We start from the raw sequence: 21,299 nt of genomic DNA, 5'->3' as shown, positions 1-21,299 counted from the left end.
AGTTCTGAACACACAGCTCAGAACAGTCAACCACTGAATTCCACTGTACATCCCGGGGGAGAATTCGTCTGGCTCCACCTCCTCTCTTCAGTGAGGCTGAAGCAGAGTGGTTGTCATGTAAGTATTTTGCAATGTCAGCACATTGTTTTTTATTCCTGGAGTTGTACTTGAGTCTTCGGCTGAAAGATGCATCAAATGAGCACTAGACCCATATGTTACAAGTTTTAGGTTCCTTTCATTATCATCTTCTAGATTTCTTCTCATCTTTGCTACATTTGCAGCAGTGCCTGTGACAAAGCTACACAACTGACACTTGAATTTTTGCTCACAGTTTGCTACAGCTTTTACTGCTACTTTTAAGTACTCTGCGGTATGGGCGTTTCCTGATGTATCAGTTGTTTCTGTAAGACAAACACCCCACCTTCTGTTGTCACACCAGCACGTATTGCTGGATCATTGTGTACATTGCTCCATTCTTCAAGACTCAGATTAACGAATTTCCCAACAATGTTTTTTGCACTCTGCTCATTTTCCTTCTTATACCCTGTATCCATCAACTTTGCAGCAATGTCTGCTCTGTCGGGTGCACAGTAGGCTGGTCATAATGACTGAACCTGTCAATGAAATGTTGTTCTGAACAAGACGAAGGGGAGAATTTGTTGCATAAATGAACTGAAGAGCCTTTTCATCGATGGAATCTGCCTGGAATTGACTGGTCCTGGTTACAAACTCAGCCATGGTTTGAATGGATGATGAAGAAAGTTTTATTTTATAATTTTTTTTGGATACAGATAATCTACTGTCTGACATGTTTAGTGGCAGCACTGCTGACGTTGCAGATGATGGACGTTCACAACCTCTTATGTCTAAGCTGGGCACTGAAACAAAGTCATAAAAACAGGTCACTCACTCACTGAGCATTACTCTGCGCTGCTTTAAAAAATGGGATTGTAAATGGAGGACTCCTCCTACTGCCGCTGTTTGTACCACTGTTTAAATAATATAATTTATTCTAAACCCAGTTCTACAGGGAAAATAATTAATAAATCATAAGGATGATCAAAATCTATCTAAACCCTTATTTCTAGCAACGTACCAAAGAATTTGAAAAAGAAATTTTTAAATGTTACAATTTGTAAATGCCTGATGCAATTTTACTTTTAAACAGGACGCCTTCACCTAGGATGTTTGATTGTATTGAGCAATAAAAAAAATTCCCAGAAGTCCAGCAGTAACAGTAAATACTCCTACAACAAACTAACATACCAGTAATATTTTGAACACTAACATTTTGAAATTCATAAGTAATCCACTAAAAACAAAAATTCTGACCATAATCTAAGTTATCATCATAGCATAGGAAGGACGTGTAGGCAGTCTATAAGAATGGGGCAAAAATAAGTTTACTAACCAGTTGATCCAGGTTGTTCAGATACATCCACATCATCATCTTCGAAGTCACTGCCATCTGAGGAGCATTTTCCATAATGCTGTTTCATTTCGAGAGCCAGGCCTTACATCTCCTAGTCGCACTGTTTACATTTGGCACCTGTTCCCTTTTCACCCAGAAGTACAGGAATTTCTTGAAAATGTTCCCAGACAGGTTCTCTTTATGACCTACAGGCATGGCAGGTTTTCTCCAGTTGCCAGGTGTTGAAATCAACACTAGAGGCTATAAAATAGGTGTATGAGACCACCCAGGTGGGCTCATGGGATGATCCGAATGAGAGAGATGCTGGTGTCTCCTTTGCCAGTTCTTGCACCTAGTAGCACATCTCCTGAGTTCCCCACAGGATCAAGCCCTTAACATGGTACGTGATCTGTAGAGCCATATTTATAATGGTTGACCTCCAAAGCTAGATGTGTTCCCCCGATTCTTTCTCTCTGTAGAAAAGCAGCCTTTAGCTCAGTTTTTGATAGAGGCTCATGGATACAGCATACTTATTTTTTTTAATTTTGTAAGAGATTATAAGAAGTTTAGGTGTTGGTGTATTAACTATTAAATTCAGATATTTAAACAGTTTTATTTTTAAAAAGAGAAACTTACTATAATTTAAATAATAAAAAAAGTTTTTTCCCCAAAAAACAAAAAAAATACCATCGATTTTTGTCTACCTTGCATGTTTGCAATCTGTACCCAAAGAAGCAGGTGAGGTCTCATTGAAAACAATACACAGCACTTCTGACCAGCCCTCTTCATACAGAGATCTGAAAGTGCATTGTAAAGGTGGGTATGACTTTACAGGTGGAGAAACTGAGGCACAGAGAAGTTAAGAGACTTGCCCAAGCTCAAACCGTGACTTAGCGGCAGACCCAGGAACACAACCATGGTCTCTGGTCCATTCCCCGGTCCATGTGTCCTCTACAGTCAGGGATCCGTTGTAGAGCAGGGGCAGGGCGAGTGCCTAAAATCACTGGAGAACTTTTTCAGGAAGGAAAGAGTGCACGGCTGGAAGGATCTGTGTTTGGCAGATGGAGAGCAGTGTATAAATCAGACCCATAGATAATCTCAGGGGTCTACTACCAGACAGAATGGGCATTGGATCCAGCTGAACCTGTGAGCTTTGTCCCAACAGCAAGCAAAACCCGTCCTTTGCTTCCAGTTTCAGTTGTAGGGTTCTGGCCTCTGGGGCTCGGATGGAAAATGCAACTGAAAGTGCTGATTTCAGGTGGATTCACACTGCTGAGGGGCTGAAGTGCTTCTTCCCCCGCAAAATGAGTTAAAAAATAGTTACCAAACATCTAACCCAGCTAAACAATAAACAGGCATACAAAGGGCAGATGTCCAGCACGGGGAGCAGGGTGTGCATTCTTTACACTACCAGCAGCAGCAGCAGCAAAGTGCATTTGGCACTTGGATGTCCTGCTAAGGAGCTGAGGAGGGGATTATAATATTGCCCAGTCAAGCTCCCTTTTCAGAACGACTCCTTTCGGATCTGTGAGTGAGTTGGGTCCTGTTGGTAGGTAGTTTTGCCAACCCAAAAGAAAGGCCCATTGATTGGCATGTAGAGGGAACAGTTCTGGGGGGAGGATGGCTGAACTGAGTAGTACATGTGCCAGCTATCTGGCAAGCGGATGCTCAGGAGACTCTTAAGTCACGTAACCTGGGTGACTCAGCTATTCGTCAGAGGCCCTGGGTGCTGGCCAGATGTCCTGTGCTGCTCCTGTCACTGCTTCTGGGAGGATATGAGGGGAAGAAAAACTGCACGAGTCCAAACCCCAAACTCCATCAATGGAAATCCCCTTTGGAGATAGCACAGGGGGCAGAGCCAGAGGCTCCCCGTTTTGCTGCTGCAGCAGAGTTAGCAGCGGGATGCAGGGGCACCGGGAGTGGGGACCCAGGCCTCCCTGACTGGAGCTGGAAATTTGGCCTGGTTGCTCCTCCATCATGGTGGAAGGGAGGCCGGGCCAAATTTGAGTGGTGCTGTAACCCGTGTGCCGACTTGGGCCCCCAGCCCCTGGCGAGAGGTAGAGCAGGGCACACCGGGAACCCCAGCCTCGGGGAGGAGGGGAGGACTGGGTCCGGTTCTTGGTGCTTCCTGGGGAAGTGGGGAGACAGGAGGAGGATGGGGTCTGGGCCTCCCAGAATGGCTGGCCCCTGGTGGGGACAGTGCTCCTCAGGCTCGCTGGATAAGAGCTCAGGGCAGGGTATGTGTGTGGGGCTGGGCTCCGAGGGAGCTCAGCGCTGGATATGAGGAATAGCAGAGGGGAGCTCAGGGCAGGTGTTGGGGGAAGTGTGTGGGGCTGAGTTCAGGGGGTAGAGCCCTGGGTCCCCCCACCCAGGTGAATGCTGGTGCCCCCCCCCCCCCCCGAGGGATTGGCAAGCACAGACCACCGCCCAGCGGCAGGCGTAGCCGTACAGGACACGGCTTGCTAAGGGAAGGCCCTGTCTGTTCAGGACTGGGAGGAGGTGTGATCCCTGTTGGCTAGAGCCCCATGTGCCAGGCAGACGCAGCGATGCCAGCTACACCGTGCTTTTCCCATGGAGCAGGCAGGCTGGGAAAAGCCTCACCCGAGGAGCGCGGGGTCAGTGCTGCGCGCCGGTCTGAGCTCACCCTGCCTACACGCAGCCTGTGTGCGCAGCAGGCCGCCAGGGCAGGCCCTTGTCGAGAAGCAGCTCCCCGATTCCAGCCCAGCCCTGCGTGACAGAGACTTTCTGACATTTCTGAGCTCCGGGCTCTCAAGCCGCCCACTCAGGGAGCCCTGGTGGGGTGCAGGAGGGATATGGTTTTATTTACTAGTCAGCCTCATACAGCCAGGCCTGCGACTGGACTGGGGAGCCCTGGAAGCCAGGGGATCTGCTGGCTCAGGCTGGGGGGGGGAGGGGCAGCCCTCAGTGCCCCTCTGTCCTCGTTCAACAGGGATGGATCTGCTGTGCTCAGACACGGCCAGTGCCGCTGGTCCTCATCTCCGCGCCCATGGATTCCCCCGGTTGCCAGCATCGTGGTTGTGTCACATCTGGCTGCCGTTGGTTTAATGGTTGCGCAGGGGACTCTGCTTCTCTGGCTGCTGAGGAGCCCGGCCCAGCCCTCACTCGCCCACACTCCAGCCGTTACTCAGTCCCTCGGCCCTGCGGCCTCCGGTGAGTAACCAGCAGACAGGGCTGGCCTGCATGCGGTGAGTCAGTGGCAGGGTCAGACTCCAGGATTCCTGACTCCTCCAGCCGGCAGACGAGAACTGAAAAGCAATTCACATTGCAAGCTAAGAGAGAGGTGGGACTAATATCGGATTCTCCTCAGCCTCCTCTCCGAGCAGTCCAGGCACGGGGACTTCTCTGCTGTCACCTCCTCCTCAGTGGTCAGTGCTCAGCCTGTCTCAGGCCCTCAGTAACTTCCATTCCCAGGCCAGGCCTGGCTCTCTGCTGCTCCTGCTACAAACTGCTGCCACCCCGCTGGCCCCCCCTCCCCGCCAGTGTCCATGCGCTACCCGTTGCTTTCATTAGAAGTTCATCGGACTCTGAATAGTTCCCAAACAAGAGCAGCCTGTGTGCCAGCATCACCTTCAGCTTGCTCCGTCTTTCCACATCCACTGCAAACCCTTGGGAATGACGCACTGACCTATGGACGTCTGCCCAGCTATCACCACAACATCATGTGGCCATGCAGGGTCGGAGGGTGTTTATGGCTGACACATTCCCACACAATGTTCTGACATCACATGGCTGCCCCCGCCCCCAGGTTATTCTCAGCACTGGAGCGCTGTTCCCATCTGTGCATATCAATCCTTAATGGTTTGTGTGTTTAAAAATGCATCTGTCATAGAGAAGAGCTGCACTCCAAGTGGGCTGAGCCCAGTCTAATGATTTATACGACACCTACCTCCGCTAGCGACCCGAACAGCCTGAACCATGAGCCAAGGCAAACCGCGTTTATTTTGTCCATGGCAGCACATTGTCAGTGGAGTTTTGCCTTGAATGTATTTGTACGTAAATCCAGTGCAGACCGCAGCAGATCCTTCTTCCTTGTCTTGGCCAACAGAGTTTTGTTGTCTGGTTGGGAAGGGGAGTCATTCAGAAATTGGATTGACTTGCTCCAGTCAGTGGCTAGCTGAACTATGGGGTTTCTGTCCCTCTTCATCTGACACTTTAACCCCTCACTCCCTGAGCTGTATCTACCTGTCTCCTCTCACATCACTGACTGTCTGGAGTCATATAATGGCCCAGATCCTGGAGTCAGCAGGAGCTGAGAGTACTTGGCACCATGCAGAGTCCCAAGAAGCAGGTTCTGTTCCCAGCTCCACTATGCCAGTCAAGATTCCTTTGGCAAGAATTGAAGTGTCCATGAGGCTGTGCTACTTCAGGTCAGGACTAGGGACATTGCTGTGGGAGTAAGAAGCAGCTATGAAATATATAATGGACAGTGTTAGTACAAAGCCACTGTTAGTATCTATGCAGCATCTTGGCACGTTTCCCTGAACTGAGCCCCTTCCTGCTATGGTGCAAGGAGAGATACAGCAGAACGTTGTTAGCAGTGTCACAGAAATGTGACATGAAACCAGACAAAATTGTCTTCCATTGTGAACAGTGGGGTTTAAAGACTAGCTTGTAAGGACTGGACACAGCGAGTTACCTGGTTACAACCTGAATAAAGCTCGTTAATTGTATGACCCACTCGGCTGAATCCTAGAATACCCAATTCAGGACTTGTCACATGGAACAGAACCAATGGCCCTCATACCTGGCAGTGGCTTATGCCGGATTCTACAGAGGAAGGTGAAAAACCCAGACAGCACCTTGCTAGGTTTGTTATGTGAACTACTGTTGTTATTTCCATAGCAAGGTATGGGTAGGAGGCACTTTACAAAGGGATCAAGAACAATACCGAGAATGTAACACCCAGTTCTTACCGATAGTCTCTCTTTCCCTTCGTCGGCGTCACTTGCTTTATCTATTTATTTGTATGACAGTAGCTCTGCGAGGTCCCAGCTGAGCCTGGCACTCCCTGCGCCTGGTGATGCACATACACATCATGAGAGACAGCGCCGGCATTCAGCAGAGCTTTCAGACTAAATGGACAAAAGTGGGGAGAGGCCACAGGTCCAAAGAGGTGAAATGACTTACCCAAGGTTACCTAGCAGGTCAGTGGCAGAGCCAGGTCTCCTCAGTCCCAGTCCAATGCTCTCTCCTCCTGTCATGCCTAGGGGTTCCTCCTATTGCTGACAGGACCATGAGGGTTTCCCCGTGGTAACTCTCAGGGCCTCATAGCACATATGCTGCATTTGGTGCTAGCAAGGTGACTGGAAGGGATGGTTTCCTTTGGGTGCCATCCCTCTCCCGTTTGGCTGATGCTCATTCCTCTGCAAGTGGCAAGACAGTGAATTAGTTTAGCTGCTTTCACAACTGACCCACAGTCACACCATCAGGATTCAGCAAGGTGCATTATAGGGAATATTAGTCATGGGACTTGTCTCAAATGGCCAGGAGAGCCAGGATCCCCTGTAATCATGCCCATACCCCTCGGATCATGACGACTTACTAGCATCATCTAGTGGGACTGTGCCACTGTTGCTTTAAAGCCAAAGAAATCTTATGGGTTGTAAAGATTTTTCTTCCTGCTGCAAGCAGGTGCAATGCTGCTCCTTGGTGCTTATGGGTATAAATGGGGAAAATGCCCTGGAATGAGGGGACCTGTAGACTAGTGTCTGGGGGAGTCGGCTCTGATGCCTGAAATGTGAATATTAACTGTTTCACAGCTGATCATTGTAGCCTAAGCAGCCGGCTGGTATTTGTGGGGTGGGGGGTGGGTGGGGTCCTGAATCCTGGAGCCAGGTTGTCTCACAGAACTGTGATCCTCAACTAATCTTTAAGCCAGCATGGTGTAAGGGGCAAGTTAGAAACAAAACCCCAGAGCAAGGATGTTGGTGGTTTTCTTTAATCCATTGTGAGCTTTTCTCAAGGCTCCAGTGAGAGAGATTCTTCTGTCTGGCTGCTTCATACAAATCTGTTCAGAAGATATTGTCTTATCCCTCAGCTTTGTTCACAGAAACAGCAAGAATGAGTCTGATTCCATACAGGCTACAGGGCTAGTTTTTTAGGCTGGTATTTAAGAATTGGGTTAGAAGGAAGAAGGAAGTTATTAACACCAGACAACTAATATGAGCTGTATAGATCTGCTTCTTCTGACTTTACTGCGTGAAATTTGGATGATTTTAGCCATTGCATTTCTCAAACAACTAATGAAAAATCTCTGCTTTTTCCAGACTTGCTCTTGTTTGCATCAGTTTAAATTCTGAGTGGCTCCATTGAAACCAGTCCCTTGGATGCTCTTAATAATAACTTAATGTTAATTTACAAAAAGCAATTACAGGTTGCTATTTAGAAGAGGCGGCTGTCAGGATCTCTGCTTACTGTATTTGTGTTTCTTCCCAGGCATTGCATTCCTTTGCTTCCAGACCTCCCTCCAAAGAGAAGTCTGCATCTGTGTAACAGTGGCTGCAGCCTTCTCCTTCCAGCTGAGAGTGAAATTGTGTGTGAAAGAGGAGTCAGGGTACCTTGTCTGGCACACAGCGCAGATTACCAAGACTCCTGCACTTGCTGGCAGCTCAGCTGCGTGCTCAAGGATGCTGCATCTGAAAGTCCAGTTCTTGGATGACTCCCAGAAGATCTTTGTAGTGGATGTAAGTGGCTATCATATTATTGTTTTGTTCTAATTACTGAAGTCATTGCTGCACCAAAGGATTACATAACCCTCAGATGATCTCTGATAGCTTCTGGTTTTCAGCTTTGGAAAAAGGAGCATGTAGCGTTGTCCTCCTTGTATGTTTCAGTGCTAATGAGCGCAAGATGAAATCTGTCATTTGGATCCCATTTTTAAAAAGTGGGGGAGATGAGTTTTACTCATCTGGTGTCATCAGTTTGAAATCAGCTGGGATGGGGTGTATTTTTGACAAGTGTGACTGTCTGTCTTCGTTTGTCTGGATGCCAGCATAAGCATCGGCCAGGAAGAAAAGTCTGGGTCCAGGACAAACATAACATATTTAACCAAATTGCCCATGGGGGGAAACATCTGTATGCTGGTCTTCATGGAGACTAGGCTGATGAGAAAAAAGAATGAAATTACAGTAAGGAGAACAGAAGCAAAGAAAACCATTGACTCTTATATACTGTATAACAGTACCTGGAAAAAATGATATAGTTATTAACTATGCACAATTAATAAATATTAACCTTGAATATTAACCTGTAAAATCTGTGCTAAAATATGAGCCTTTAATTTCTACATCGTTACAGCTTTGTGTGTAGCTAAATGCAAAGGGATATTACTCTACATCTCTTTCTAGGAGAGATTGAGAGTATACTGTAGATTAGCACGCTACGGTCACATTCAAATAACATTTAACCAGATCGATTTCAGCACTTAGTTATCTCTCTCCAGGGACCATGTTATTTTATATAAAGTTATTTTATTCAAATGTATAATACATTTCCTAGGAAATATTTCATAACATAGCCTGAGAGAACTTGTATTCAGTTTCACTTGTAGTTTAGTTTCTTTGCAACTGCATTTTTGAATACAGTAATTCCATACTCTGAATAAGTAGGAAGAATTTTTTTTTACTTTTATTTCATTACATGAACGCAGCAGAGGTATGGAGTCAGCTGGCAAATGAGGTGTTTTTAAACATGCTGAGTTTTATCATGACGAGATCGGGGTGTGGGGGGTGAGAGTTCAATGAATGCTGCTAATACAATATTGCTGCAGTTTGCCCATCTCGGTGTCCTTATTTGCACAAGACAATTATAGCCCGCTCGCCCTGCATGACATGTTATTGCAGCAAATAGCCTCCATTAGAGCAACTACAAGTCATTTCCTTCTTTTCTTCTGCATGGAACAGCACTGGAAACCTCTTTTAGGCATTTGCTGCATTTGCTGCTCTGTGGTTACGATAAATGAGGAGTTGAATTAGTGACTTGTCCAGAATAAAGAGACTGCTCTAGGCTAAGCTTTGAACAGATATTTCAAGCAACTCAAACGTGACTCTTCCTAAACCCTTACTGCCTTTGGGAAGCTCTCTCAAATGTAGAGTGCTTTAGTGTAATGGGAGGAAGAAATACAAAAGAGACCAAATACAAGGGCCTTGTTTCCCACTGTCTCGTACCTTGGGCAATCATTTGCACCCATCCCCCATGGACATAAATACCACGGGTGGAACTGGACAGGTCAGACCTGACGTTCCGTACACCCCCTTTGCACCAGAGTAAATAGCTACACAAGGGTGCCAGCCGGTGGAGAATTGTGTCTCTTTTTGGAAAATTGAGACCTTAAACAGCTAGGGCAAATGTTTCTGCTGCTAGCAAACCCCCACCCCCCAGCAGCTAACATTTACTTCAAGCTCAGGAGAAACTTTAAAAATGCTCTGATGCTGCGTTGTCTCATTTCAGAGGGGCACATGCAACAGAATCAGGGTTAGCAGCCAGGTTTGTCCTTTATCCGAGGTGAAGGAAGCAGTGTCTGAATCTGCAAACCAGGGGATACCACATTTTACCTCCTACCAGCGTTCTTGCAGGGCTCATTGGTTTCCTCTAGCAGCAAAATCCCTTGGGGGTGAAGAGATCCTGTGGATGCGGCATGGCTCCTCCCTCTCCCCCGCCCCAACCCCAGAAGCAGCAAGGCGGCTAGGCTGGGGGTCTGTGACACTCCCAGCCAGAACATCGGGGCGGATGTCCCTTTGCAGACCCTCCAGCAATCCCTTTCCCTTCTATCTCCAGGGAAGCCGTGAGGCCACTGGCTTCCCCCCAGGGCTATAAGACGTGAGCAGTGCTGCAGTGGGAGAGTTAGTGAGGCTCCCATCAGTGTTAGCCTCCACTGCTTTCTGCTGCGGCATTTTGCTGCTTGTGTAAAGGGAACAGTCTGCATCTGCTGGCTGCGCCCTGGGTCCAGTACCTGCTTGCTCTGAGGCCGGGGGCCTCGCTCTGACCCATGGTAAAAGACCTCTAAGTGATGAGGGAAGCAGCAGGGCTCCTCTCTGCATGCTCCCTCCTTGCTCTCTTCCATGCATGCTCCCCACGCCGGTCCTGGCTTCTTTTTTTCCCCATCTGACAGCAGAGCAGAGCACAGAGCCCATAGAAACTAGCAATGAAGGAGGCCTGACCCTGTTCATTTCCCCAGGGGCAGGCACAGGGCCGAGCGCAGTGTTTTTCCCAGAGGCGAGGCACCCACCATTCCCTGAAGAGACTACTTCATGTTCTAACGGATAGCGCCGTTCAGAAATGTCTAGCCATATTCCTAGTCGGTCTGTGTTGGCAGCGCTGCTTTCCTTCCCTTGCTGCTCCCTAGACACATGACTTTCTGTTTGGTTAGGTTAGGCTGGCGTTCTCTGTCCTGGTTTCTAATCTCTCTCAGCCCCTCTGTAGCAGCTTTCTGCCCTCCCTGAAGTTCACAATACCTCCCAGTTTGGGATCCTCTGAGACCGTAATGAATGTGCCACCTATTCTATCGTCCGAGCCATCCCTAATTTTGTTAGGCTCCTTAATGGTGATCAGCGTCGCTGCACGGCTCGAATTTTCCTTAGGGAAGATTGCTAAGCAGTGAACACTGCCCTCTGTTACAAGCCATTCTGAGAGCCTAGTTTCAGCCCTGAGAGCCAGCGGGGAGCTGAGACACGGAGCTCCCAAGTGGCAGGGGAGAGAGAGGAGCTTGCAGGGTGCCAGCGGAGGACCATTCTCAGCACTAGCATGGCAGGGGAGAGAGATGAGCTTGCAGGGTGCCAGCGGAGGAGCATTCTCAGCACTAGCATGGCAGGGGAGAGAGAGATGAGCTTGCAGGGTGCCAGCGGAGGAGCATTCTCAGCACCAGCATGGCAGGGGAGAGAGATGAGCTTGCAGGGTGCCAGCGGAGGAGCATTCTCAGCACTAGCATGGCAGGGGAGAGAGATGAGCTTGCAGGGTGCCAGCGGAGGAGCATTCTCAGCACCAGCATGGCAGGGGAGAGAGATGAGCTTGCAGGGTGCCAGTGGAGGAGCATTCTCAGCACTAGCATGGCAGGGGAGAGAGATGAGCTTGCAGGGTGCCAGCGGAGGAGCATTCTCAGCACTAGCATGGCAGGGGAGAGAGATGCGCTTGCAGGGTGCCAGCGGAGGAGCATTCTCAGCACTAGCATGGCAGGGGAGAGAGATGAGCTTGCAGGGTGCCAGTGGAGGAGCATTCTCAGCACTAGCATGGCAGGGGAGAGAGAGGAGCTTGCAGGGTGCCAGTGGAGGAGCATTCTCAGCACCAGCATGGCAGGGGAGAGAGATGCGCTTGCAGGGTGCCAGCGGAGGAGCATTCTCAGCACTAGCATGTCTTCATTTTCCCCAGCAGAGCCCTGCCAGTGCTAGCTGAGTAGTAGGGCTCAACCCACAGCCCAGCCCGACACTCTGGACCCTGCAGTGCTGCCCACAGTGTCAGTAACCTCCTTGAACTCCGGGGCTGCTTCGTATGCGGTGGCACGGGGACTCCTGTGCCTTCTCGCCCCAATGCCCATGCGTGGGACAGACGTAATTTGGCTTCTTGCGCTGCGTGGGATATTGCAAAGCTATTAGCAGTGCAGCAACATCCTTTCTTTTCCCTTCTCCTGTGTATCTGAATGAGTTATCCAGCACGTGGGCCCTTATGTAACGTCATTCAGGACATTCTTCCGATTGCTGGAAATAGTTTAAACGAAGCAGGACGAGTGGATTTCCAGCAGCATTTTGAGACTGTCCGAGAGCAGGGCAGAAATGGCGAGAAAACGGCTTTGTTGCTTTCTGCTCCGCACAAAGGCTGAACATTTGCAGTTTGCTTCTTTGCAAGTATAATTTGCTACAGGGCAAGATTTGTCTGAAAACCAGCAAACCTAATTGCCAGGCAGAGCCAGTAAAGGGCACAAATGTACTGCATCCTCCTGTCCTTTATCGTGAGTCAAGGCAGGAATTTACTGAATTTAACAGAGCTGACTGCCCTGCATTTGCGAGTCGATGCATGTGCATGTGGACAGGGGGGATCCAGTGTATTTGGATTTGCAGAAAACCTTTGACAAGGTCCCTCACCAAAGGCTCTTAAGCAAAGTAGGCACCCCTGGGATAAGAGGGAAGGTTCTCTCATGGGTTGGTAACTGGTTAAAAGACAGGAAACAAAGGGTAGGAATAGTGGTGTCCTACAGGGGTCTGTACTGGGACCAGTCCTATTCTACATATTCATAAATGATCTGGAAAAAGGGATAAACAGTCAGGTGGCAAAGTTTGCAGATGATACAAAACTACTTAAGATAATTAAGTCCTAAGGAGACTGTGAAGAGCTACAAAGGGTCCACACAAAACTGGGTGACTGGGCAACAAAATGGCAGATGAAATTCAGTGTTTATAAATGCAAAATAATGGACACTGGAAAACATAATCCCAGTTATACATACAAAATGATGGGGTCTAAATGAACTGATACCACTAAAGAAGGAGAACTTGGAGTCAGTGTGGATAGTTCTCTGAAAACATCCACTCTATGTGCAGCAGCAGCCAAAAAAGCAAACAGAATGTTAGGAACCATTAGGAAAGGGACAGATAATATCATAAAGCCACTATATAAACCCGTGCTATCCCACACCTTGAGTAGTGCACGCAGTTCTTGTCACCTCGTCTCAAAAAGATACATTAGAAATAGAAAAGAGCAACGAAATGATTAGAGGTAAGGAACAGCTTCCATTTGAGGAGAGATTAAAAAGACTGGAACTGTTCATCTTGGAAAAGAGACGACTAAAGGGAGATATGATAGAGGTCTATAAAATCATGACCGGCGTGGAAAAAGTGACTAGGGAAGTGTTATTTACCCTTTCACATAACACAAGAACCAGAGGTCACCCAGTGAAGTTAATAGGCAGCAGGTTTAAAACAAACATAAGGAAGTATTTCTTCACACAACGCACAGTCAACGTGTGGAACTCCTTGCCAGGGGATGTTGTCAAGGCCAAAACTATAACAGGGTTAAAAAAAGAATTAGCTAAGTTCATGGAGGCTAGGCCCATCAGTGGCTATTATCCAAGATAGTCAGGGATGCAGCCCCATGCTCTGGATGCCCCTAAGCCTCTGACTGCCGGAAACTAGGAGTGGCCAACAGGATGGATCACTCAGCAGTTGCCCTGTTCTGTTCATTCCCTCTGAAGCATCTGGCATCAGCCACTGTCAGAAGACAGGATCCTGGGCTAGCTGACCATTGGCCTGACCCAAAATGGCCATTCTTAAGGTCTTCTGATGTTCTTAGGTAAGATTGTGGAGAAACAACAAAGCTGATAGTCTCATTCCAGTAGCATTGGGCAAGGGTTTGACTCACCAAAACTGTCATTGGTACTAAGGGCTTATTCCCAACCCAGAGTGGAAACACTCCCAGTGACTTGAATGGATGTTGGATCGCATCCTATGACCTAGCCCGGGCTGTGGGAGAAACCACTGCATTTTAACATGGCTGTTGCTAGCACAGGTCTCACATCCCAGTCCCCCTGTCGGGTACCACTTTCGTGTGCTGCGTGGCACAAAAGCAGCTGAGTACCTCTAGAATGCGACAGTGGTCTGGGCACTTTGGGTAGACACAACCCTGTTGGAAAAGTCCTATGGAAATGATGCTGAATACCTCCAGAATTAAATAGATAGTCGTATCCTTTCTGTAGGTGACATATTTTCGAGCAACCTTAAAGCGTTATGGAGTAGGTGTAGAATTCTCAATTATGTTCCAAAAGGTGATTCTAAAAAACCTGTAGAAAGATGAACAAACTTGATAAAAGATTTAGAAACCTGACCCGGGAAGGAAGATTTACAAAACTGGATATATTTTGTCTTGAGAAAATAAGATGGAGGGAGACCGGATAACAATAATCAAATATGTTAAGGGCTGTAATCAGTTGTGCTACCCAGTTCTCCTTCTCTTCTTTCAAGATCTCCTTCAAACACGCTGCTCTGTGTGTGCCCATGAGCCCCAGGCCTGCCTCTCACACCAAGGGCGTCACTTTCGCTGACAGCGTTACGCTGAGCAGACTAAAAAGTGTCACAAAACTCCAGGGAAATGTACGGTATCGCTGACCTGAAGTGTTAAAAAGTCATGAGTCAGGCCCCCCAGATCATGAGATTGGCTTTAAAAAATGAGATTTAAAAATAAACAAACTGGGAGGGGGACATTTGTTTTTCCGTTACTGAACCATGAGGGGTAGAAATTTGGCTCCAACTCTGAGTCACCTTACACACCGCCCTGTGCCTGAAGCCCTTTATATGCTGCCTGCATTGTAACCTCCTGGGGCAGGGACGTCCATCCGGGCCTCTCTCTAAAGCGCCTGATACACTGATACTGTACAAATAACGACTCAGTATGTTAACTAGGAATGAATTACTGTCCCGCTCCTCCATCAGCGACTTCCACACATTCCATCTGCTTCTCTACCACTAGTCGTCTCTGACAACGAGGCTGCCCAGTGATCTCACGTGATACCCGTTAGTAACGAATGTTTTTTGAAGTAATTATAGATGGTGCCGCTCGCGGCCTCCTAGTGCTTAGCAAATTCGGCGTGAGGACACTGTTGGATAGCAAGAGGAAAGTCTTCTCTTTTGGTTTTAAAATAGCATCTAAGTCAGCTCGCTGGATCTGGAGGGGGAGAGAAGCCAAGCCAAGGAGCTCAAGGTGTTGACAAGTGTGGTATCTGGAATGTGCCACTGGCAACCGGACGGCCTCATGTTCCTTTCACTTGTAACCTAAATCCAATACTTGGCTCAGTCTCCCAATGCAAAATGCTTCTTGCCTCTGCCCCGCCTCCCTCTCACACGCCTCCTTTCCTGCCTCATCCCTGGGGAAGATGGACCTGGCAGGCTCGACCCTCCTTGGTTACCTCAGAACCTGGAGGTCACGCTGCCTGAGGAGGACAGGGTGGGTAGGTAGACCACCGCCCTAGCACTGTGTGTCGGTGTGCTATTTCTCCAGCCTTGCCTTGGGGCACTGTCACCCTGCAGCAGTGCTTCTGGGAGCCCCTCGCTGGGCAAACGCCTGGTGTTAGTTGTTTGTTTTACAGAGAGGCTGAATCAGGTAAGAGCCCCTGACACTAGGTGCTGCACAAACACAGAGTCAGAGGTGCCCGGGAGAGCACACAATCCAAGCCAGACCAAGGGTGGGAGGGACACAGAGGTGCAGAGAGGGGAAGTGACTTGCCCCAAAGTCACACCACAGGTCAGGGCAAAGCAAAGCCTGCCACCCAGGTCTCCTGCCTTCTCCGCTAGACACCCTCCCTCTTGTGACATTGCAGAAGTGCTGGCTGCAGGGAGGTTCTGGGCAGTGGTTGTTTGCCGGGTTTCCCACAGTCTGGGAGAGTGTCTAGGATTAATTCTGGCCATTTATTTACAGCTTCACTTGAACACTTTCAATGCTTTGGAAATATTGGGATTTTGTCCCCGGCTAGTGTCTACTGGCATAGTTCCACCAGTGGCAAGGGAGCTGGTGTACGTCACGCCAGCTGGGGCCACAGCCCATTGTCCCTGCCTCAGGGTGTCTGAGCCCAGCCAGCAGTCAGGCCGCACTCACTTCTTTTTGTTCAGTTTAGGGCCTGGTTACTGGTAAGGCTCATCATAATGTGCACTAAAAAGCACGTTCCCAAGAGAGGGCAGCAGCTGTTAAGGAGGAAAGGTGTGATTGGAGAGGTGGGAGAAGAGAAAGGGCAAGGGGTGAACAGGCTCGTAGAGCAGAGTCAGGAGATACAGGAAAGAGATCGGGAGACAAAAGTTCCTCTCTTCTCCAAGAAAGCCATGACAGGTACTCTTCTGGTGCAAGTGATGCCCTGTGTGGCGTGATCCGAAGCCTGAAAGTGAGTAATATGCCTGTGAGAAAACAGCGAGTGCGTCTCTCTTCCGGCTGCCCATCACAGGCTACAATGCTTGACAATTCTAGCATGGAAATAAACAATTATAATTGTTTTAATTATCCTTGGGATCTAGTAATTTGGAGGCAAATGAGGCATGCTGGAGCAAGAACACTATTATTATGCTGTCACTTTGCAGCAGGCTTAGCACGCGGGGCTAGCAATTTCCACCCCCCCGTGAGCGACAAAGGGTTGCTATTAGCGTGCAGCATGGACGTATTGCTCTGAACAAGTTGCAGATTTCAAGTCACCTCCCCTTCCCCTGGGAAGGGACTCTGCAATCCATTTGCCTGCCAGTGCTATTTATCTCAGGATAGTCACTTGAAAGTTAAGGCTAATTATTGTCCTGCTTTAAACTTGCTTTCATACCAACCCCTCTTCATTGCTGAATGTTTTGTATTTTGTAAGAGACAAGGAGAGTGAGGTAATATCTGTTACTGGACCAACCGCTGCTGGTGAAAGAGACGAGCTTGTGAACTACACGGAGCTCTTCTTCAGATCCTGAAATGTGGTCTGCTAGTGCCTGGGGATGGGCACTAGGACACCTGGGTTCTATTCCCAGCTGTGCCAATCAATCATTGGGAAAACTCAGGTAACCCACTTAACCTTGCTGGGTTTAAGTTTACCAGATACAAATGATAGTGGGGCTCGAACATCAAAGAGTTATGCAGATTAATGAAAATGTCTGAAGCGCACTGTTATCCTTGAGTGCATGGCACTGTGTACCTGCAATGCATTAGTAAAACTATTCACAGTACTGCAATAGACACCTGTATTTCCAACATTGCAGCACCTGTGCACTGAGCTCCCCCAAAGCTTTGGACTTCAGCCCCTTTTGTTACAGAGAGAGCCTACTGAGGCACCCCTTTACCTTTTCCCAAAGTGCTAAAGATTATTTAATGTGCACCTAGCCAGCCCCTAGAACTGGCCAGAAAGGATGTCAGTGTAATAATGCTTGCCCTGATTGACAACTGGCTGGCCCCGGTTGGGAGAACCCTGCTCTGCCTTAACAGCCTGTGACAAACGCAGCCAGTGCAGAGCCAGGGGGACTCCTTGGCCAGGCACAGGGCTCCAGGAAAAGTTGATGGGATGATTTGGATGCCTGAATCCCATTAATTTAAATAGCCAAGTCCTGTAGGCAGTTTGCAAATCTCAGGTCAGATGGACGGTCCCTTGCATAGCTCTGGTTTTAGAGGAGTGAGCACCACTGGGTGCTCATATTTTGGCCAGTCCAATTTTCAGCTTCCTTTTTTCACCGCAGACAGACTCTTTTTTCTTCTTCTTTCCCATGCTTTCCAAGACATTAAAGGAATGTCACCAGCTTTTCAGCAGGGCGCCCTATTAATTTACCAGCTCTCTGGCAGCAGATCCGTGTGCACCAACAAGTTACACAGGTTTGATGTTCACTTCCAGCTCGCTGGTGAATTAAATGCTTTTGCCATGGCAACCCTGATTTCACATGATATTTCCATATGGTGGTTCTGAGCATAGCACATTTGTCTTCAGGAAACATCACTGCATTGTCTGAACTGCTCTTTCTCCAGCTTTTGTTAAAAGGCAGCAAAATAAACTAAGATTTTTGTCCAGTTTTTTTTTCATGCATCCGATTCCTGGGAGTTGTGAAAAACTTTGCTTATTTTATTCTCCACAAAGAGTTTTAATTCAAAGGACTAAGAGAATGACACATGCTGCATTTAGTAGTTCACTTCCAGCTCAATTGCAGCGGCAACTTGCCTTTCTTGAATAAGGTTTGTCTCCGGATCATGCTGCCAGCTTAGGTGGAAAAGAAACATTTTCAAGTTAACAAAAATAGCCCAATGACACTTTTTAAAACTCTCTGAAATATTTCTGCTGTTCAATATGTGGCGTGCGTGAGCTACGTGATGCACTGAGGTAGAATTAAGGTTTTACGGCACTCTTTTGGGCTGACATAACCTGTGTCGTGCATTGCACCAGTGTGTGGTGGAACATAATAATTAGAAAAGCTTTATACACTGTAAGATTATGTTTTCTAAGACTATGTTTCCAAAAGTGACTCGTGAACCTTTTTCGGTGCCCAACTGGAGACATCTTAAAGGCGCCTGACTTTCAAAGAGTGGGCGCTCAGTGTGAAAATCAGCCTTTGTGTAGGTTCTGCAGACCTGAAAAATACCCCAAACCAAAAGCACACAAAGTCACTAGTTACTTTTGATGTTGAGGCCTCTGTACACTGTGTGTGTGTGTGTGTGTGTGTGTGTGTGTGTGTGTGTGTGTGTGTGTGTGTGTGTGTGTGTGTGTGTGTGTGTGTGTGTGTGTGTGTGTGTGTGTGTGTGTGTGTGTACACGCGCACACTCTAGAGGTAACTCTTTATACCAGTGAAACTCTCCTAACTTCCGTGGAGTTAGCCCTGAGTGTCCCCAGCATGAGATCTGATTCAGGCCCACGGCAGTTTAGTAAGACTCTGACTCTGGTTCTGTGCTGTGCACATTACATACTGATTGCACCTGACAGAGGGAAGGAAACAGCAGAGGCGTGCAGGGCAGTGTAAGGCCTGCAGAAGAATATAATACTTACGAGACATCTGTATATGGGATGTGTATGTTTGTTTTATTGTATTTGTTATTTTTATTGAATTATTATTTGTCTCATCCCAAAATTGTACTGGCTACTTTGCAGGCAAGACGTCTTAGCCCAGGGGCCCAAAAATAGCTTCAAGGATTCATGCCTGGAGTTTCTTATTGACATCGGTGACATCAGTTAATCTCTTGCTCCGGACATTGCCCATTGCGCTGCTTCTAACGAGCTTTTTGTTTGCTAGCAAAAGTCCTCTGGCAAAGGGTTGTTCAACCTGAGTTGCAGCCACCTGCGCCTGGCGGAGAAGGAATACTTCGGGCTGGAATTCCAAAGCCAGGCCGGAAACAATGTAAGTGACAGTCAGGTTCCCTCTGAATGAAACACAGCACTTGGCAAAGGCAGCATTCAGCCGTCCTGAGCTTCCATTGTTACGTAGCTTTTACGTTTCAGAATTAGGTTCCGACAAACATGAAGGTTGCAAAGTAAAGCACTAAAAGGTGGGAAAGGCCAGAAGCAAGGCTGCCGTGCAATGGGAATGCTGCCACTTTGTGCATAGGCAGCATGATACAGTCTTTAGTGACACGCTAACACACATCACATTGCTGGTCCCGCTTCCTTTCCTGACGTCTGCCCCTGACCCCCCAGCACCTTCCCATCCACCCACCCGCTCTGTGCCCGTCTGCACCCACAACCTCCTCTCCCCCCTCTGCTCCTGTCCTGCCCCTCTTCTCCCCGCCCTGCCTATCACAGCATAGGGTTGTCAGGTGTCTGGTTTTCGACTGGAACACCTGGTCGAAAAGGGACCCTGGCGGCTCCGGGCAGCACTCCCGGACGGGACATTAAAAGTCTGATTGACGGTGCTGCCCGGCTAATCAGGCTAGTCCCTACCTGTCCTGGCTCCGCGCTGTGCCCCGGAAGCAGCCAGCAGGTCCGGCACCTAAGCAGGGGGGCCACAGGGCTTCACGCGCTCTCCCCACCCCAAGCACCGGCTCCGCATTCCCATTGGTTGGGAACTGTGGCCAATGGGAGCTGTGGGGGGGCGGTGCCTGTGGACAACAGCAGTGCAAGGAGCCTCCTAGCCCCCCGGCCTAGGAGCCAGACCTGCTGGCCGCTTCTGGGGCATAGAGTGCAGCCAGGACAGGCTGGGAGCCTGCTGTGCCGCTGAGTGGGAGCCACCCAAGCTAAGCCTGCGCCCCAACCCCTTTGCTGGGGACGAAGGCTGTGCCATGACCCTTGCAGGCACAGGGGCTTCCCAGGGTGCTTTCTGGCCCACTCATTTGTCAGCGGAACTGTTCAGCGCCTACGCATGCTTTTTCAAAGGAATTTTAGTCTCGACCGGGATTTCCCCCCCATTTCTTCTTGTTGCACAATGAGATCAATGAGGTTCCTGCACCCCCCTGGGCACGACAAAAGCGGAAGTAAAGGTGAAACTGTCAAAATTCTTGAGTGTCCTGGTCCTAATTCTTCCACTAAGGATAATTGCACTGGTCTCAAGTTGCAGTGGGGGAGGTTTAGGTTGGATATTAGGAAACACTATTTCACTAGGAGGGTGGTGAAGCACTGGAATGGGTTACCTAGGGAGGTGGTGGAATCTCCTTCCTTAGAGGTTTTTAAGGTCAGGCTTGACAAAGCCCTGGCTGGGATGATTTAGTTGGGGTTGGTCTTGCTTTGAGCAGGGGGTTGGACTAGATACCTCCTGAGGTCTCTTCCAACCCTGATATTCTATTATTCTAATTACCATTGACTTCAGTGCACTTGAGTGACTTCCTCACATCCTGCAGTGGGAGAACACGGCCCATCTGGGTTTATTATTCTTCCTTCCCCTATTACTGGCAGGTCACGCTTTAGTTTTTTCTTAGCATCAGCAGGCCTGTATCTTTTCTACTTTCTCTCCTGACACATAGCGTTGTTTTTATTTATACAAACCCAGTGCTTCATGCTGTGTCTTGACTGACTTCTTCCTTGCTGTTATTGCAGGTTTGGCTGGAGCTTCTAAAACCCATAACAAAACAGATGAAAAGTAAGTGTCCAAGGAATACCTGTGCACTAGCCGCTGCAGACAAAGCTCAGTTAGGACCAAAAGTCTCACCGGCACATTCATGAGCTGGCTGACGCTTGGGGATGTGGGCTTTCAGGTTCTGGCATTTGCTTGGGTTCACCTTGTGCTGGGGGGTTGGGTGGGGCTGTTTGCCAAGTCTTCACGGTCCATTTTACAGCCTGTGAAAGTGTAGTGGCCGTAGGAGCTGGGCTCGACTTGTGATGCTCTGGATCTCGGTCGGTCAGCAGAGCAATGGTAATGCTGTCCTGTCTGTAACAAACCTCAGGCTGCGAGATCCTGGCAGCTCACATGCCTGAGCAGTGTTTGGCCAAAAGCTACTTTTCTGTCTGGAGCGTAGCTATGTGCGCATA

General features: G+C 48.5%; 1 protein-coding gene across 1 annotated transcript in view; it reads left to right on the top strand.

Moving 5' to 3' along the window:
* Positions 1-21,299, top strand: part of FRMD7 (FERM domain containing 7) — a 49,149-nt gene that overhangs the window by 12,861 nt on the left and 14,989 nt on the right. Inside the window, exons 2-4 of the mRNA XM_045030375.1 lie at positions 7,868-8,115; positions 19,135-19,239; positions 20,868-20,910. Coding sequence (XP_044886310.1) covers positions 8,059-8,115; positions 19,135-19,239; positions 20,868-20,910 — 205 coding nt within the window. The 5' untranslated portion in view covers positions 7,868-8,058. The remainder of the gene's footprint in view (positions 1-7,867; positions 8,116-19,134; positions 19,240-20,867; positions 20,911-21,299) is intronic.

This window comes from Mauremys mutica, chromosome 9 (assembly GCF_020497125.1).
Source record: "Mauremys mutica isolate MM-2020 ecotype Southern chromosome 9, ASM2049712v1, whole genome shotgun sequence".
Lineage (NCBI taxonomy): Eukaryota > Metazoa > Chordata > Testudines > Geoemydidae > Mauremys > Mauremys mutica.
Note: the sequence above shows the minus strand (reverse complement) of the source record. Positions and strands in the feature narration are given on the sequence as shown.